Source organism: Asparagus officinalis, chromosome 4 (genome assembly GCF_001876935.1).
Source record: "Asparagus officinalis chromosome 4, Aspof.V1, whole genome shotgun sequence".
Lineage (NCBI taxonomy): Eukaryota > Viridiplantae > Streptophyta > Magnoliopsida > Asparagales > Asparagaceae > Asparagus > Asparagus officinalis.
This window is the reverse complement of record NC_033797.1, coordinates 145,138,442-145,157,762: the sequence shown is the minus strand read 5'-3', so window position 1 is coordinate 145,157,762 and position 19,321 is coordinate 145,138,442. Positions and strand designations below refer to the sequence as shown.

At 38.8% G+C, this 19,321-nt stretch overlaps 3 protein-coding genes across 3 annotated transcripts; all 3 read right to left on the bottom strand.

Annotated features, from left to right (window-relative positions):
* LOC109836212 lies at positions 4,983-7,121 on the bottom strand. The gene is made up of 2 exons (XM_020404081.1): positions 6,922-7,121; positions 4,983-5,735 (listed from the first exon to the last, which is right to left on the bottom strand). The coding sequence occupies exons 1-2, from the start codon at positions 7,012-7,014 to the stop codon at positions 5,145-5,147; spliced, it is 684 nt and encodes a 227-aa protein (XP_020259670.1). The 5' UTR covers positions 7,015-7,121; the 3' UTR covers positions 4,983-5,144.
* Positions 7,958-8,757, bottom strand: LOC109839652. Its single transcript, XM_020408164.1, has 2 exons — positions 8,684-8,757; positions 7,958-8,588 (listed from the first exon to the last, which is right to left on the bottom strand). The coding sequence occupies exon 2, from the start codon at positions 8,551-8,553 to the stop codon at positions 8,077-8,079; it is 477 nt and encodes a 158-aa protein (XP_020263753.1). The 5' UTR covers positions 8,554-8,588; positions 8,684-8,757; the 3' UTR covers positions 7,958-8,076.
* LOC109839651 lies at positions 8,865-9,596 on the bottom strand. Its single transcript, XM_020408163.1, has 2 exons — positions 9,070-9,596; positions 8,865-8,981 (listed from the first exon to the last, which is right to left on the bottom strand). The coding sequence occupies exons 1-2, from the start codon at positions 9,579-9,581 to the stop codon at positions 8,966-8,968; spliced, it is 528 nt and encodes a 175-aa protein (XP_020263752.1). The 5' UTR covers positions 9,582-9,596; the 3' UTR covers positions 8,865-8,965.

The window sequence follows — 19,321 nt, the reverse complement described above, 5'->3', positions numbered from 1 at the left end:
CACACGCATGGGGAACTTTATCTTGATCCCTAAATAGAGATAAGTCTACGCCTAACACGCGTTGCCGGTTAGTCTTTTCCCGTCAAAATGACAAAGTCTATGTATTCAAAATCATAGCATCAAGACTAAGAGAGTTCATTCTCTTAGCACAACGTTACATGTGGAACGGACCTAGATAATTCACATGCTAGCCCGACTCAAACGGTAATCGGTAAAGGCTTATCAAATCCGTTGATGGCTGAGGGTTTGCCAAAAATCCTACGCACATTTGCAGGCCCATCAGCTTAATAGATGTGAGTCGAGACTTAAAACAGATGCGCCAAAGACAAGTCTCAAAGACAACTCCTTATGACAAGGAATCAACAGCTCCAAGATCAGAGTTGAGATCCAAAGTATTCCGAAAATTCATCTCAGTCAACCGCGAACTTTCGAAAACTTTGGAGGGGGTTCTGTAGGTTGTCTAAAAATCACAATAGATAGTTAATCCCCCATCAAACACCGATGATGGAAGTTACAACCTGACGACTTCCAGAAGGCTACAATTTAAGGACTTTCACATAGAAGGTTACAATCTGACGACCTTTACAACAACTAATGAAAGCTCTAATTCAACAGCCTTCACAATCAACATATGGAGTTACAATCTGACGACTCTCGTATTTTCAAGGAGCCAAGACGAATGTTACAAGGTGACGATCTTTGCAACGCTCTAGCAAAAGAGACTACAAATTGACGGTCTCTTCATATTAAAACGCAGATATCTCTCAAACCGTAAGGAATTTGGCAAAACGAAGGAAGCAAACTAAAGCCTTTGGCTAGGTTCGGATGGCTCCATCTCGTAGAGATAGCCGAATTTTATATATAATTCGTCCAATTCCGACTTACGGTTTGAAAGTTATGACATGTTCTTCATAGCAAGTCATGTTCTAAAGTCCGTCTGCAAGACTGGACTTCGTCTGAACATTGGACTTAGCCTGAAGCTCGCCGAGCCTGCCTGAGGATCACCTTTGCATCCAAGATTAAAAACGCAGAGGTCATGCCTGCGTTCTAAACTCAAAACGCAGAGGTCGTGACCTCATTTGAGATTCAAAACGCAGAGGTCGTGACCTCATTTGAAATTCAAAACGCAGAGGTCGTGACTGCGTTCCAGATTCAAAACGCAGAGGTCGTGACTGCGTTCCAGATTCCAAACGCAGAGTAGAAACGCAGAGTTAATCTCTAAAACAGCACAATTGTGCGTTTTCAGCCTCAAACAGGCTTAACTCTGCGTTTTCCAGCATACATCTAACTCTGTGACGCAGAGTTAAAGCACAAACGCACACATAACGTGCGTTCTTCAACAAACTCAACCATGCGTCCCAAACTCTTGATGCAGAGTTGAATTTCGACGCACAAGCGACCTGTGCGTCTCCAATTCCAGAACGCATGCGGCCTGTGCGTTTCAAACCTTTGACAAAGGTTTAACTCTGCGTCTCAGGCCTTAGACGCAGAGTTAAGGCCCAGAACGCTGTTTTCAGCGTTTGACTCGTTCAAGCATGATTTGAACGGTTCCAGAACCGTTTTCTCCCCACGATTTGAGGGGATCACTACCCTATCATGGAGAGATTCATGGGGGGCAGTTACACACCATTAAACCCTCATTAAGAAGAGATTTAAGGGGGCGGTTACACCCCTAAATCCCATATAAATAGTGGGAAACTCAACTGAGTTCGGGGCGTGGGGATCCTTCTTTTTTGGGGGCTCTTTTTTGGCTGACTTTTTGGGGATCCTTGATCGGGCATCTTTGAGCTTTCTGCAGCAACAGAGAGCTTTGGAGATCAGCGACTTGAAGGAGCTCTTGAATCATTTTGGAAGGCTTTTATTGAAGCCTTTGAAATTATTCGGCCTTGGCTTATAACCGACTTTCGGTTCAAATCAACTCTTTTTCAAGAGGTCAAACTCGTTCAGAGTTATCAACTCGATCAGAGTTCAAAACTTGCTCTGCAAGTTCTTCTAAAACTCGTTCAGAGTTATCAACTCGTTAAGAGTTATATTCAAACTTGCCACGCAAATTCTCCACAGCGTCAAATCGTGAGGAGAAAATCACGTTCCAGTGAATCAAGACGTTCGGATCGTCAACGAGAAGCAAACTCGACGCGAGCATTCGAGGGAGGCATCTCATCGCCACCGTGAAGAACCTAGAATTAAACAAAGGGGAGAATCAAATTCATTCTCCTCTCTTTTGTAATCGGAATCCAAATTGTAATCGATTTTGAGAGAAATACAAGTCAATTTTTCTTTCATTGTCTTTTTACTGCAAAATTTCCAACAAACAAGGAAACATGTGATTCTTTGTCATTTTCACCTTTGCGACTAGTCTTTCATTTGCATCTGTTAAGCTGAGAAAGGTATCTTCCATGTGTATTATATACCTTTTTGCTAGGAGCTGTCTCATACTAAGTATGTCGCTTTCCATGTTGGGTATGTAATAAACATTGGAGATATATTAAGGTTTTTCAATAGTTTTGAAAATTTTTAATCATCCCTTTACCTTTTACTTGAAGCTTGGATGAATCTCCCACGCTGACGTTGCCGTGAGTGTCCTCTCAGATTTTTTTTAAATATTTATTTTCTCCCGCACATATGATTGTTTGCCCTAGAATCAAGAAACCACACGTTCTTTTGATCAATATCCTCCTCATGTGGAGAGCTAGACTTTTTTCTTTAGCATCTGCAAAATTTGATCGTTGTCCTTGATCAAAAGATCGATTCCAACATTCCGTAGCATAATGTCCAAACTTGTTGCAATTATAACACTGAATGCTCCATTACCACGTCCAGGAATAAATCGTCCTCTGGTAACTCCTCTACCACGATTACTATTATTTCTCCATCATTGATCATATTGGTGCTTGCCTCGTCGACCTCGGCCTTGTCCCATACCACGACCGTGATGCTATGGAGTTGTATTTCTATGACCACCTCTTTGACTACCTTGAACCAATCTTGACTCTAGTGCTTGATCTACTGTTGTCGAAGATGATCTTGGTTGCATGTGTTTCTCATAGACTTGAAGAGAACTCATCAATTCATCTATTGGCATATCTTCAAAATTATGTGCTTCCTCAATAGCCAGAACCACATAATTAAATTTTGGGTGTAGAGAGCGCATGATCCTTTCCATCACATTAACATCTATTAATACTTCATCATTTCTCCTCAGCTAATTAACAACCGTTGTAACTATTCAATGATATTTAGCAATCGATTCACGATCTTTCATATTCATTACGTAAAGTTTGAAGTCAGACTTTATTTACCTTATCAACTCCTCGATAGGTCTTCTATAGAAGCTCCCATGCTTCTTTGGATGTTCAAGCTGCCGAAACAATCTCGAATGTTGCTTCCTTCACACCTTCGTAGATAGTAAACAATGCTTTATTGTCCCTCTTTCTTAAATTCTTGAGTTAATCCCTCAACTCTTTTGTCATAGCTGCCTCTTCTTTTGGTAACTCTGGCTCCTTACAGTCATCTTTTATAAGCTCTCACGCATCCATAGAAGCAAGTCGCGCTCGCATGTGTATACACCAGTTTTCAAAGTTGTCTCTACTCAACTTTGGAATTTGAGATTGGAATATGTTGTTCGAGGCCATCGATAGAAGGACTGTCTAGCTCTGATACCATTTTGTGAGCTCTAATCAAATATAGAACTCTTTATTTTAGCGAAAGTTTGATGGACTTTTACAACTTTTGAGGAAGCAAATATATTTGCAAGGCTTTACTTGTATGCCTTTGCTTTGAGCTCTTTATTTTGCTTTTGCTTGCTTGATTTTACAAACATTAGCTAGCCCTTTATATAGGTGCTAGACTTTGACTAAGCTATTAAAACTTTATTTAATACATAGAATAGATTTATTCCTAAATTTATTTAGTTCTTCACTTTAGGTTTGAAATTTAATATTTCCAACACTCAGAAGGCCTCGTAAATAGGCACTTACGTACATCCTTCATATGGCTGACAAATTTTCACCTCATCTCAAACTTTAATGAATGAAACCCAACCCTTAGGGGCCGTTTGGTTCTTGTTGGTAAAATTGTGTATTTATGACACAACTTGAAAAGTTGTTGTCCACCTCGTCACTTTTACTTTTTTACTTTTCATTGTTTGTTTTTTATTCCATTGGAATCATAAAACACTTGTTTGGTTTGCAAATTGAAACTTTAAAAAGTGGTTATTGTGTGGTCCCTACTCAAATGATCATATTACCATAGGTAAAGTTACCTCTCTAAAAAGAGAAAAAAAAACCCAAAATAAAAACAAACAAACAACAAATTGTTATGATCAATATATTCTATTGAGAAGTTCTTTAATCCAATAAATTAACAAACTATTAATTTTTAAAAATAAACATGTTGAACAAAAAAGGTTCAATGAGGGGGTCTATTTGCAAGTGGGCGATAATACAAGATGTCTATCCACAATTAACCCTTTTTGAAAATTAAAGGAGAAAATCATATCTTCTCATCACGATAACTAGCAAGGATGTCACTAACATTTGACATCAAAGTTTTTACCAAAATAACTCATCCTACCCACAACATCACAACTAAAAATAAAGTTTAGTCATCCAACCCACAACAAAAGCAAGTAAAATAAATCAAATCCTACATTAAAGTTCAAATTCACCCAAATATTCAACAAAATATATCATCTTCTATCCAAAATAACTCATCCAACCCACAACATCACAACTAAAAACAAAGTTTAGTCATCCAACCCACAACAAAAGCAAGTAAAATAAATCAAAGCATACATTAAAGTTCAAATTCACCCAAATATTCAACAATTTTTTTTCTATCCAAAATAACTCATCCAACCCACAACATCACAACCAAAAATAAAGTTTAGCCATCCAAACCACAACAAAAACAAGTAAAATAAATCAAAGCCTACATTGAAGTTCAAATTCACCCAAATATTCAACAAAATGTATCATCTTCTATCCAAAATAACTCATCCAACCCACAACATCACAACCAAAAATAAAGTTTAGTCATCCGACCCACAACAAAAGCAAGTAAAATAAATCAAAGCCTACATTAAAGTTCAAATTCACCGAAATGTTCAACAAAAGGTATTTTCTTCTATCCAAAATAACTCATCCCTAGCTTGAATCCTCGTCAATATCATCCCCAACATTTCTATTGTTGTTCAAGTGATACTTCAAGACATGGTCTTTCATCCAAGCCACTTGAGATTCCAATGGCTTCACTATGAATAGCCTAGCTTGCTTTTCATTATCATATAGATGATCGAGCGCATGATCCAATACATGTTGTGGGAATTCACGAAGAGAATATATGCTCTCGGCCAATTTTACACTATAGTGTTGATTGCCATCTTTAATTGCGCATGCAATTTCTCCCACTTTCTCAAGAAAACTTGTCATCTCCTCAGAATCCTCATTTCGTACAAGACGACGTTTGTTTGCACGTGATGATTTGTCAATTCTAACTTTAGTTTTTGCGTTTTCCGTTTTGTTAGCTTTCGCCTCCGTGGATGATCCAACTTGAATAGGAGAGCTATCATTCTCAACAGGTAAGTCAAGATCAATTACCTCATTGGCTACTCCTTCAAAATTATCGTACGTATTCTTTTTAAACTCTCCAGTTACGAAATCATCTCCGATAATTAGCTTCAAGTCATCGTAGTGCTTCAAAGGCTTGTTCTCGTAGTCCTTGAGTCTTGGATTTTTCTACAAAACAATAGGACATATAAGAAATAGTGGCATCAATAGAACAGAAACCATGCCTAATTCCACTAACAAATATATGCTACAGCAGATACACACAACATGTGTATCTGCAGCAGATACACACAACATGTGTATCTGCTGCAGATACACAGCAGATATCTGTTGTGTATCGCAGAGTGTATCTGCTACAGATACATAGATCTGCTGTGTATCTGCAGCAGATACACAAAAGTGTATCTGCTGTAGATACACACAAGTGTATCTGCTGTAGATACACAGCAGATACACATCACATTGCATGCACTTGGCTCCATCACTAACCCATACCTACTCTAAATAATAAGAGCCATGCAAGGAGAGTTGAAGTAATTATGAGGAACAAAATGCATTCTTTTGAGGAGGAAAATGATTATGAATTACAAAGACAAACCCAGTTTTGTACTTTGATAATTAGCCCAAAGAAATTATAACGTTAAAGAAAAAGCCATCTCATTGTCAAATTAAAGGCAACTAAAAGTAAGCGCGACTGATTTACACATTGAAACTTTTCCTAATAATTAAATGATCACCCTATTAGGATTGATGTAGCATTTTAGCAAGTCTCAAAGCAAATTTGTCACCAGTGGCTACTACACTAATTCCTAAAGGGCTGGCATGCAATAAAGATGAGTTTACATGTGTGTATCTGTTGCTGCAGCAGATACACACAACATGTGTATCTGCAGCAGATACACTTGTGTGTATCTGCTACAGATACACAGCAGATCTGTGTATCTGCAGCAGATACACAGCAGATATCTGTTGTGTATCTGCTGTAGATACACAGCAGATATATGCTGTGTATCTATAGCAGATACACACAAGTGTATCTGCTGCAGATACACTTGTGTGTATCTGCTGCAAATACACTATCTATAGCAGATACACACAAGTGTATCTGCTGCAGATACACTTGTGTGTATCTGCTGCAAATACACATGTTGTGTGTATCTGCTGTGTATCTGCAGCAGATACACATAATACTGATTTCGAATCCTCTAGTTAAGACATTAACTTTCTCTTGGACCTGATTTCGAAACCATAAAAAACTTATATAGCCTTTGATTGATGCGGCATATTTAGAGAAGTGCAATGGATTTAGACACTAATACACAATTCTAAAAGTAGAAAATTAAGAAATTATTACCCTTGCCCATGTGCTATAAACACTTGGATCAAGTGTTATTGTTTTTGTTTCTTCATCCCAACCGGTGCCACTGATTTCATGACATTTTCGCATGTCTAGATAACGATTCCGAAGAGTTCTATAGTGGTTTCCCACATTGTCCTTGGTAAATAACTGATGGAATTTTTCAGTACATGCTTTAGCCGCATTATTGAATGCCCTAGACCACATACTCTTGTCACACTTTCCACCATTCCTAGCTTCATTGGCCAAGAAAGGAATGACGAAATCATCAAGGTCATCATCCCACATGATGTTTCCAGCTTTCTTCACTTTCACAGTTTGATTAAGTTTTTTTGAAGGTGACGAAACTTCCTCATCTTGTTCACGAGCTACCCTCTTAGACCCACCACTAGCTTCCGATGAGGGGATTTCAAATGATAATGATCTTGGCGTTCCACTCATGGGTGAACTTTGTGATCTCATTTGTGGTATTGGTGTACCATTTAAAAATTGCATCCATGGTCCACAAGCATAAGGAGGAGGCATCATACCTGACATAGGATTTTGGAAAGAACCATATCCATATGTTGGAGTTTGAAAAGACCCAAATGAGAATGGAATTTGGGGCATTCTTTCTGTAGGGCTATTATCATGAAGTGCTGCATTTGATTTTCTACTCTCTTGACTCTCTTGACTATCTCTATTTTGAGAATAAAATTTCGGACTAAATGAGCCATTTTGATTCTCCATCCCTGCTTGCAAAAACATTGTCAAAAGAAAAAACAATTATCATACAAATAGCAAAAATATATATATATTTTAAAACGATCAAATCCTACAAATCACAAGTTTAAAAGAAAAAATATATATTTTTTAAAACGATCAAATCAAATCATCTCACTAAACTCCAGCAACAGTTAACCAAAAATTGACTCGTCTTCTATTACTATCCAAAGTTCTTCAACAAAGCAAACCAAATCATCTCACTGAACTTCTCTATAGAAACAAAAACAAACAAATTGATCTCGCAAATCATACAAATCACAAGTTTAAATTCTACATAAAGCAACACTACATACCACATTGCATACATGTTGAAATGTTCAAATCCTACAAATCATAACAAAGTTTAAATTGCATAACATAGCACATTACAAACATTACATATAAATCTCAAAAAGGTGTCTCATACGTGACTCCTTTACGATGTCGATTACAATATTCAATCCACATTTCATATGCAATTTGATCTCGCCGTGACTTCCACTCTTCCCGCGTATCAAGTTGTTCTCGTTGAGTCATTTGTTGTGTAAAATCAATAATGGGTGCATCTTCATTCAAGATATCTCCATCCTCCTCATTTACATGCATAAACTCATTCAAGAACTTATCATTCGGATCAATAATAGCAATATAATTATGTAAAATAGTACATGCAATTACGATGTTTACTTGACTTGGGAAAGGATGATGAGGTTTGGCAGAAAGAATCTTGAATCGACTTTTCAAGATTCCAAATGTGCATTCTATCTTACTACGAAGTGATGAATGCCGAAGATTGAATAACTCTCGACGATTGTTAGGAACTCTTCCACTATGTTCTTTCAAGTGATATCGTACACCACGATAAGGAGCAATGAATCCCGGCATGGTTGGGTATCCAGCATCACACAAATAATATTTTCCTACAATATTGATGAAGTGCATTATTATATTACATATAACCTACTAATATATTGACTAATTTATCATCTTAATCGAATTTTTATTTATGTCTTACCTTCGTAGACTCTCAAACCATTTGGTGGGGGCAAGGATAGTGCATCCTTAAGAATTGTGAAGTCATTTGCAGCTCCCTCCTAACCAGTCATTACATATATGAATCATTTATTTGGTGTTACTGCAGCCAAAACATTTTGTGTAATCCCTTTGCGTCCTCTAAATTTAGGAGCATCTTTATTTGGTGTTACTGCAGCCAAAACATTTTGTGTAATCCCTTTGCGTCCTCTAAATTTAGGAGCATCTTTAGTTGGCACTGTTGCATCTATGTGTGTTCCATCTATTAGACCAATACAATCCTGAATAAAAAAATATCTTTCAAGATCCTAATTAGTATCATCTCAATAGAATAGCTATAATTGTTTATAATTAATATACGTAACTTACCTTGAAAAATGGAACCATTGACTAGATTCCATAATTTCTGCCGGAGTTTCATTTGGGGCTTGTTTCATGAACCTATCCCGAAGAGAAAAAATAGCTCCTAGAACTTTATTGAAATACCTGCTAATAGTCTCCCTGGAACGTATGAAGTCAATTCTGCAAGTCCTATTTTTGGACTTGTGTCCCATTATGTAAAGAAATGTAGCCAACTGTTCTTCTATAGGAACATGGATTGTGTCCTTCAATAAGCCCCCATCTCTCATCATTTGAGCTAAGTTCATAAAAGGTCCAATACGCATCCTGAGATAGTCTTGACAACTCGATGTACTACCATTTAATATCCGACGCATATGAGAATGTCTGTCTAAGTCTCTTACATACGAAGGATGACGAGGGATGTTACGTCTTTTAAGTGGACGATGTTGATATCGGCGTATGAATACCATTAGCATAACTAGTACAGTAGCAACAGCAGCTGCATTGTTCATCCTACGCACAACTTCATTTCTATCCATCTTTTTTATATATTGTAAGAAAGTAATTAGTTTTTGAAAGTACGAAAGTAAAAGTAATAAATTGGAGCCTAAGAAAGTTATATGCATTCAAGCTTTGAGTAAATATAACATGATTCCTGAGAAATAGTACATGAAAAGAATAGTGCTTGAAAATTCCATACAACAAAATGTTAGAACAATATATACTTGAGATTATTTAGAGCCTCAAAAGTTCAAAACTACGATTTATCATTTATTTAGTTTATGTTGGGTAATTTAGTACAATGTTAGATCAAACCTAGTACTTTTAATTTGGATTTGTATCCCTAGAATTAAAAAAAAAATCCATACATTGGTTTTTTGTCAAGAGATAAGCATGTATATCTCATGTTTAACTTGAAGTTATTTGCATGATATTTAGCTATATGAAGTTAAATATGCATGCATGTTTATTAAAGTTAATTTTTTTTATCATTGTGGGTCAAATATTTAGCCTAGGTTTTGATAATTTGGCTAATAATTATCTTGTAGTTCAGTATTATCATTGTGGGTCAAATATTTAGCCTAGGTTTTGATAATTTGGCTAATAATTATCTTGTAGTTCAGTAACTTAAGTTTTTAAGAGCTAAATTTTTTCGGTTTTGATAATTTGGCTAATAATTATCTTGTAGTTCAGTAACTTAAGTTTTTAAGAGCTAAATTTTTTCCTTCATTAAATTCCTCTGTATTTTTATTTTATATAGGAACCAACTTGATACAACCATTCATGAACCAGGAGTAAAATTGTAAAGCCTAAAAAAATATCAACCATGTATTAAGAACCCTAAACCATCATAGTTATACTTGATGAAGGCGGCAGTTGAGACTTTATGTTGTGTGAATATTAAGAACCCTAAACCATCATAGTTATACTTGATGAAGGCGGCAGTTGAGACTTTATGTTGTGTGAATACTCTGAAATGTTGGTTGGCAGCCTTTTTCTGCGCTATGATCCTAAAATGAGTTACTTGCATATGGATGTATAATTGTAAAAGTGAAGTATTGATATATTTATGGTTGCTGATAACCCTTTGCTACTGGAGGGTATTAAGTGTCTGCAAGGGATTGAACATGCTAACTCTTCTATTTTATTTCTTGGTATGGACCATTGCGTGCAATGTTGAATGTCATATATGCATTACCTAAATGAATTTCCTAACTTTTTTATTGGGGGGTTTGGGTTAGTGCATAATGGGTCTTTTTTAGATGTAATCTATTGTTTATGGAGCACAAATGGGCAGCTTGGTTAAAAGCATGAACAATGAGTTCATTAGTATTTGGGCAATGTATCATCTTAGGATACTAATAATGCAGCTTGATATTTGAGATGGGAAAGGTAATAATTCTATCTGTTTAGACTTAAGCATTTTTCAATAAGGTGTCTGTATATAAGGCTTATATTTAAGGCTTAACAATTTTACTCTACAAAAGTCAAAAGTTACAACCAAGCAGAACAAAAGTCTGTGAATTGCAGAACCTTAATGCACAAAATAATGAACTAGGCATTTAGTAAATCATCTTTTCTCAGCAATCAACACTAATAATCAAGTTAACTTACTAGAAATAATAATGCCAACACAAAGGGGAAAAAAACAACCAAGCAGAACAAATCAATTCAAATTAACTCAAATCCAATTAACCCACCAACAACTAATTCTGATTAATTCAATCAAATAACTTAATTTGATTTCCTCCAGTTCAAATTCCACTACTACGAACACGAAAAGACCCATATGAACCCTGAAATCTACTCAAAATCTGAGAGTGAGAGAGAGAGAGAGGCGAAATTTGAAAGAAATTTGAAAGGGGTGTTTGACAGATCGAAATTAATTTAAAGTTTTGTGCAAAAAATAAAAGAAATTTGAAAGGGAACTTGAAATAATAGAGAAAGGCGAAATTTTTATACCTCGATCAAATCCTTTCCTCGAGCGGGTCTTGAAGCGAAGCAAACGACGGAGACGGAGACTTCGAGTCGCCGATTTTTCCTTCTTCGACTTGAAGGGAAGCAAATGACGGAGACTTGGCGCCGATTTTTCTTCTTCTCCGACTTGAGTCGCAGCCAGGAGCGGAGGAGAAAGGGTGAAAAAAAAAGCTGGTTGAAAGAAAGAGAAGGTAACCCTAGGCGCTGGTTGAAAAAAAGCTGGTTTTTTTAGTATTTTTTTCTGACTTGTTGTCAGCTTTCTGCCTAATTCAGGTCTTTTTTTTATGAATTGCCTTTACCTGCCACATCAGCATAGTAAAGCACTTTACACTATTTTTACAGCTACAAGCAAACAATTGAAAAGGGGGAAAGCTGACAATGGGACCCACTTTTTTACACTTTCTATCATTTTACATGGTAAAAACATACAACCAAACAGCCCCTTAATCTAGCAATTAATAACAGGTTTGTTTTATAGTCATTACTGCTCAATTAGTACAGAAGTTGTCAGTGAAAGATTAAGAAATACAAGGAAGCTGAGGGGCTGTTTGGTTGTTGTTGGTAAAATTATGTATGTTGCGTGCAGCGGAAATTTCGACAGCACTTCGGCAGCACAACAAGAGTTAGGTCGCAATAAGAATTCTTGTTTCTCAAAGGGAACAAGAATCTGAAGCCTAATATCTCATTAAAGTGAGATATTAGCTCTTCCTCTCGTCAGCTCTAGGACTGCGCGTCGAGGGAACCTAAAAAGCTATTACAAATCACACAAATAACGAGACAATCAATTTTACGTGGTTCGGAAAATTGCCTACGTCCACGGGGCAAGAAGGGGGGAGATCTACTAATAGAGAGAGAGAATACAACTAGGGTTTACAATTACTCTCAAACTAAACCCTCAAACAAACTCTCAAATCCCTCACAAAATCTCTCTCAAAAGGGATACACAAAAAAACCCTAAAAGAAAAGCCTCTTCTTTTCTTTTCTTTTGCACCTCCTCTGTAGCTACAAAGAAATTCGCAGCCGTCAAAACTAAAACAATCTCCTGCACCTCTGCCTGCTCAAAGCCCTAGGAACGATTAAAAGAGTTATATATAGGCTATAGCTAATTCGGGTGGGCCTGCACTGTGCGGAAAAGAAAATGTGCGTGAACTTCAACTTCATGAAGGTGGCCCCCACGTCCTTGCCTCCCGTGCACTTTGCTGCCCCAATTCGTGAACATAGTGGACCCCATGTTCACAATTCTCCACCTCGGTGAAGTTTTTCCAAAACTGAGCCGACACCAAAGAAACCAAATGTCCCACTTGTTGTATCCAGTACGCCGTGAAACAATTCACGACAACGGACTTAATCCACAACAAGTCGAGAACCCGAAAGAGAGTCCAAACAATCTCACCCCCATCAAAATCAACTAATCCAAACCGGCTACATCTGAAAGACTGTCTACGTATCCTCTTGTCCAATGAATCAAGCCGAACGTAGTTCATCCAAATGGCCGTCAACGGCCTCAACAATCACAAATATGCAACAAGTTTCGACAATGATCAAACTTGTTGCTCGGAACCACCTTAGTGAGCATATCCGTCGGATTATCCTTCGTGTGGACTTTCATAATTTCCACATCGCCATCTTCAAGAACATCCCGAACGAAGTGATAACGAACGTCAATACGCTTCGTTCTCGCATGAAAAACCTGATTCTTCGCCAAATAGATAGCACTCATGCTATCACAATGAATAGTGACGGACCTCTGCGATATACCAAGTTCCTCCAAAAGTCCTCGAAGTCAAATAGCCTCCTTCACAGCCTTTGTAACTGCCATATACTCTGCCTCCATCGTAGACAAAGCCACCGTAGACTATAAGGTTCATCTCCAACACACCGGTGCACGGGTCAAAGTGAACACATACCCCGTCGTAGACCGGCGCTTATCCAAATCCCCGGCATAATCCGAATCAACATAGCCAATGCATAGCTGTCCACCTGTAGTGTCCCGCTCATAAACCAAACCAACATTGAGCGTACCTCGAATGTACCTCAAAATCCATCTCACGGCGTCCCAATGACCCACTCCTGGATCGTGCATGTATCTCGAAACCATGCTCACCACCTGTGACAAATCTGGTCTCGTACATACCATTGCGTACATCAAGCTCCTAACCGCGCTCGCATATGGAGTCTTCGACATCAACTCACGATCTTTAACTGACTTTGGTGAAAGACCAGCTGAAAGCTTCAAATGGTCTCCCAAAGGTACACCAACTGGCTTCGTATCCATGCTAACATGGAATCGCTGTAGAACCTTCTTCAAATAAGCCACCTGTGTCAAACAAATTCTGCCCTTCTTCTTATCTCTGCCGATCTCCATCTCTAAAATGTGTTTCGTCTCACCCAAGTCCTTCATCTCAAACTCATTTGAAAGCTGAACTTTCAACTCATCTATAGCCGACCTGGAAATAGAGGCAACCAACATGTCATCGACATAGAGTAACAAATAAATGTACGCACCGCCTTTCAACTTACAAAAATATACACAAGGATCAAACTGGCTCCGAGTATACGAATGACCAATCATAAAACCATCGAATCGCCTATACCACTGTCGAGGAGACTGCTTCAAACCATATAGCGATTTCTTTAGTTTGCAAACTAACTTTTCTTTTCCTGCAGCTCGGAATCCCAATGGCTAAGTCATATATATTTCTTTATCAAGATCATCATGAAGAAATGTCGTCTTCACATCCAACTGATCTAACTCCAAACCATACTGTGCCACCAAATCTAGCAAAATCTGAATCGAAGAATGCTTCACCACCAGAGAGAAAACCTCATTATAGTCAATACCTTCCTCCTGTGCATAGCCCTTCGCAACCAACCTAGCCTTGAACCTCAATGGAGTGCCTTCAATGCCCTCCTTCTTCGTGTATACCCACTTGCAACCAATTGTCTTCCGGGAAGCTCAACAAGCTCCCATGTATCGTTCTTATGAAGAGATTCCATCTCCTCCTGCATAGCCCCCTGCCACGAATCAGCCTCCGAACTCTGCTCGGCCTCTCTGAATGTAGTAGGCACCAAATCATCGATACTCTCCACCGGAAGTGCATACGCAACTGTGTCGGCATACCGTGCTGGCATCTGTATGTTTCTCCTCTGTCTCCAAACCGCAATAGAATCTTGAACCTGAGCCGTCGGTTCCTGATCCTGCACATTTGTACTCGTATCCTCCGTGTCACCATCGTACTCGCCTGGCATCACCTCAGTCGGCACCTGCATGGATACTGTACCATCTGGACAATGTGGAGCTGTATCGATCTCCACCACCTGTGATATCTCCTCCGTCGGGTCGCTCTCCACCTGATGAGAGCTGGGAAGCTTCAAGATAAAAGCCTCATCGAATGTGACATCCCTACTCAGCACAATCTTCTTATCCACTGGATCCCAAAGCTTGTATCCCTTGACACCACGCTTGAATCCTACAAATATGGTCTTCCTAGCTCGAGGTTCTAATTTATCAGTTCTAACATGATAATATGCAGGGCATCCAAATACCTTAAGCTGGTCATAGTCATATGCTGGCTTTCCCGACCACATCTCCATAGGGGTTTCCCCTCAATCGCAGATGAAGGCAGCCTATTAATGAGGTGGATCGCATATGTAAGTGCCTCAGCCCAAAAGATCTTCTCCAAACCACTCTGCGACAATAAGCATCGGATCTTCTCCAGTAAAGACCGATTTAATCTCTCTGCCACCCCATTTTGCTGCGGTGTATGACTAACTGTGAAGTGTCTCTCTATGCCCTCGTCTCGACATAGCTGCTGAAAGGGGTCAGAAGTATACTCACCACCGTTGTCGGATCGCAACGTCTTGATCTTTCTCCCAGTCTGCAGTTCCAATCTCTTCTTCCACTCCACAAACAAATCTAGGACTTCACTCTTCTTCGTCATGGTGTACACCCAACAACGCCTAGAATAGTCATCTACAAAAGTGACGAACCAATGTCTACCACCAAGTGATGCAGTCTTGGTGGGACCCCAAACGTCTGTGTGCACGTAATCCAGGATGCCCCTCGTCTGATGAATGGCAGTCCCGAACTTCACCTTCGTCTTCTTCCCAAGAACACAGTGCTCACAGAATTACACTTTACCACTCTTGGATCCCTTCAATAGCCCCTGCTTGCACAATGCCTGCAGTGACTTTTCACCTGTGTGCCCCAATCTATAGTGCCAAAGTCTGCTCATGTCCGCTTCTGAAATAGCCGAAGCAACCTGGCCAATCTCGGTGCTTCCCTTCAGATAATACAAATTCCGATTGCGGACTCCCCTCATCACCACCAATGATCCCTTAGTAACCTTCGCTACAGCGTTTTCGAAAGTCACCTTGAATCCCTTCGCCTCCAAAGCTCCAACTGAGATAAGATTTTTCTTCAGTTGAGGAACAAATCTCACCTCCTTCAACTCACGGACTACTCCATCGTGCATCCTAATCCGCACGGTACCTATCCCACAAACGCCACAGGATTGATCATTTCCCATGACAACAACGCCCCCGTCGACTTTCTCAAAAGATGCAAACCAGTCTCGCCTAGGGGTCACATGAAAAGTAGCGCCGGAATCAAGCATCCAATCTGATGCATCCACATGGTTCACCTCCGGAGTAATCAGTAGAGAAAAGCACAAATCATCGGAATCATCGCCTTTCGCAATATTCACCTCATTGGCCTTCGGGCCCTTTTTCTTGCCATTCTCTTTCTCCTTGAGCTTCGGGCAGTCTCTCTTCCAATGTCCCTGCTCCTTGCAGAATGCACATTGGGTCTTTGCTAATTGGTGGCGACCTCTAGACTTTGACCTCCTTCTATTACTACCTTTTGGATATGGGCTTCTACCTCTCGTCGACAAGGCCTCGCCTAAAGTACTAGCGCGGGAAGTCTCCTTGTCCTTCCTCCTCAAATCATAATTGGTCAAAGCGTTAGTCATTTCACTATAGCTGATAGAAGATCTCCTGTTCAACAAAGTGAGCACGAAGGTATCATACTCCTCATCGGGTAAGGAGCCCAACAAAATAATCGCCTTGTACTCATCCGATATCTTCTCATCAACATTCGCCAAGTCCGACAACAACTTAGTGTAGTTGTTCACATGAGCCGCTAGCGAGGTGCCTCTGGACATCTGAAATCTGAAGAGTCTTCGCAGCAAGTGCAACCTGTTCTCAACACTCTTTGTGAGATACTTGTTGTTAAGAATTTCCCACATCTTCATTGCAGACGTCACCCCAATCACATCATATTTCAGCTCCTGTTCCAAATAGGACCTGATCACCCCACAAGCGTTCCTATTTATTTTCTCTCATACCACCTCATCATATTTAGGTGGTCTCTCGTGGACCATGATGGTCTCTTCCAAATTTTGAGCATTAAGCGCATCCTGTACGTCGCTCATCCACAAACCAAAGTTGATTTTGCCGTCATATTTCACCACACTAATCTTAGTGTTCTGAAAACCAACTTGTACTGTACTCGCCATCGATTTGCTGCTTTCACCTTCTTCTCCCATTGCAAACTAACTCCAAATTGTAGAGAAAGAACAAATTTGACAGAATTAGGAACCACCCAACTGAATCCTAGATCGGATTCCAAATAGATCTCCTATCCACACGAGGAAAGAGAAATCTCCAATGGCAACTCCTAATGTTATCTCCACCGAAGCCTAGAACTCCAAGAACCAAGCTTCACACAAAATCTTCCTCTACCAAACTCCAAAACACCCTAGATCTGAAATCTGGGCTCTGATACCACTTGTTGTGTGCAGCGGAAATTTCGGCAGCACTTCGGCAGCACAACAAGAGTTAGGTCGTAATAAGAATTCTTGTTTCTCAAAGGGAACAAGAATCTGAAGCCTAATATCTCATCAAAGTGAGATATTAGCTCTTCCTCTCGTCAGCTCTAGGACTGCGCGTTGAGGGAACCTAAAAAGCTATTACAAATCACACAAATAACGAGACAATCAATTTTACGTGGTTCGGCAAATTACCTACGTCCACGGGGCAAGAAGGGGGAGATCTACTAATAGAGGGAGAGAATACAACTAGGATTTACAATTACTCTCAAACTAAACCCTCAAACAAACTCTCAAATCCCTCACAAAATCTCTCTCAAAAGAGATGCACAAAAAAAACCCTAAAAGAAAAGCCTCTTCTTTTCTTTTCTTTTGCACCTCCTCTGTAGCTGCAAAGAAATTCGCAGCCGCCAAAACTAAAACAATCTCCTGCACCTCTGCCTGCTCAAAGCCCTAGGAACGATTAAAAGAGTTATATATAGGCTATAGCTAATTCGGGTGGGCCTGCACTATGCGGAAAAGAAAATGTGCGTGAACTTCAACTTCATGAAGGTGGCCCCCACGTCCTTGCCTCCCGTGCACTTTGCTGCCCCAATTCGTGAACATAGTGGACCCCACGTTCACAGTGTATTTATGACACAACTTGGAAAGTTGTTGTCCACCTCATCAATTTTACTTGTATACTTTTCTTTATTTGTTTTTTATTCCATTGGAATCATAAATTGCTTGTTTGGTTTATAAATTTAACTTTAATTGTTTGTTTGGAAAGTGTAAAAAGTGGTCCCTACTCAAATGATCATATTGGTTGGAATTATTTTTTTATTATTTTTTCTGACTTCAATGTTAGGGGCTGTTTGGTTGTATGTTTTTACCATGTAAAAGGATGTAAAGTGTAAAAAAGTGGGTCCCAATGTCAGCTTTCATCACTTTCAATTATTTGTTTGTAGTTGTGAAAATAGTGTAAAGTGATTTCATATGCTGATGTGGCTTGTAAAGTGATTTCATAAAAAAAGATATGATTTTAGGAGAAAGCTAACATTGAAGTTAGGAAAAAATAATAAAAAATAATTTCAACCAATATGATCATTTGAGTAGGGACCACTTTTTATATTTTCCAAACAAACAATTAAAGTTACATTTGCAAACCAAACAAGCAATTTATGATTCCAATGGAATCAAAAACAAACAAAGAAAAGTATAAAAGTGAAATTGATGAGGTGGACAACAACTTTCCAAGTTGTGTCATAAATACACAACTTTACCAACAACAACCAAACAGCCCCTTAGCTTTCTCCTAAAATCATGTCTTTTTTTTATGAAATCACTTTACAAGCCACATCAGCATATGAAATCACTTTACATTATTTTCACAACTACAAACAAACAATTGAAAATGATGAAAGCTGACATTGGGACCCACTTTTTTTACACTTTCCATCCTTTTACATGGTAAAAACATACAACCAAACAGCCCCTGAAGGGGAAGTTTACACTGTGGCCGCAAAATGATGAACCTCATGCAACAATCATTGATATTATCATATTAATTTGACTTCCTTCTGTTAAATCTTATTTCAAACTGATACTCTTAGGGGCTGTTTGGTTGTTGTTGGTAAAATTGTGTATTTATGACACAACTTAGAAAGTTATTGTCCACCTCATCAATTTCACTTGTATACTTTTCTTTGTTTGTTTTTTATTCCATTGGAATCATAAATTGTTTGTTTGGTTTGCAAATGTAACATTAATTGTTTGTTTGGAAAGTGTAAAAAGTGGTCCCTACTCAAATGATCATATTGGTTGAAATTATTTTTTATTATTTTTTTCTAACTTCAATGTCAGCTTTCTCCTAAAATCATGTCTTTTTTTTATGAAATCACTTTACAAGCCACATCAGCATATGAAATCATTTTACACTATTTTCACAACTACAAACAAACAATTGAAAGTGATGAAAGCTGACATTGGGACCC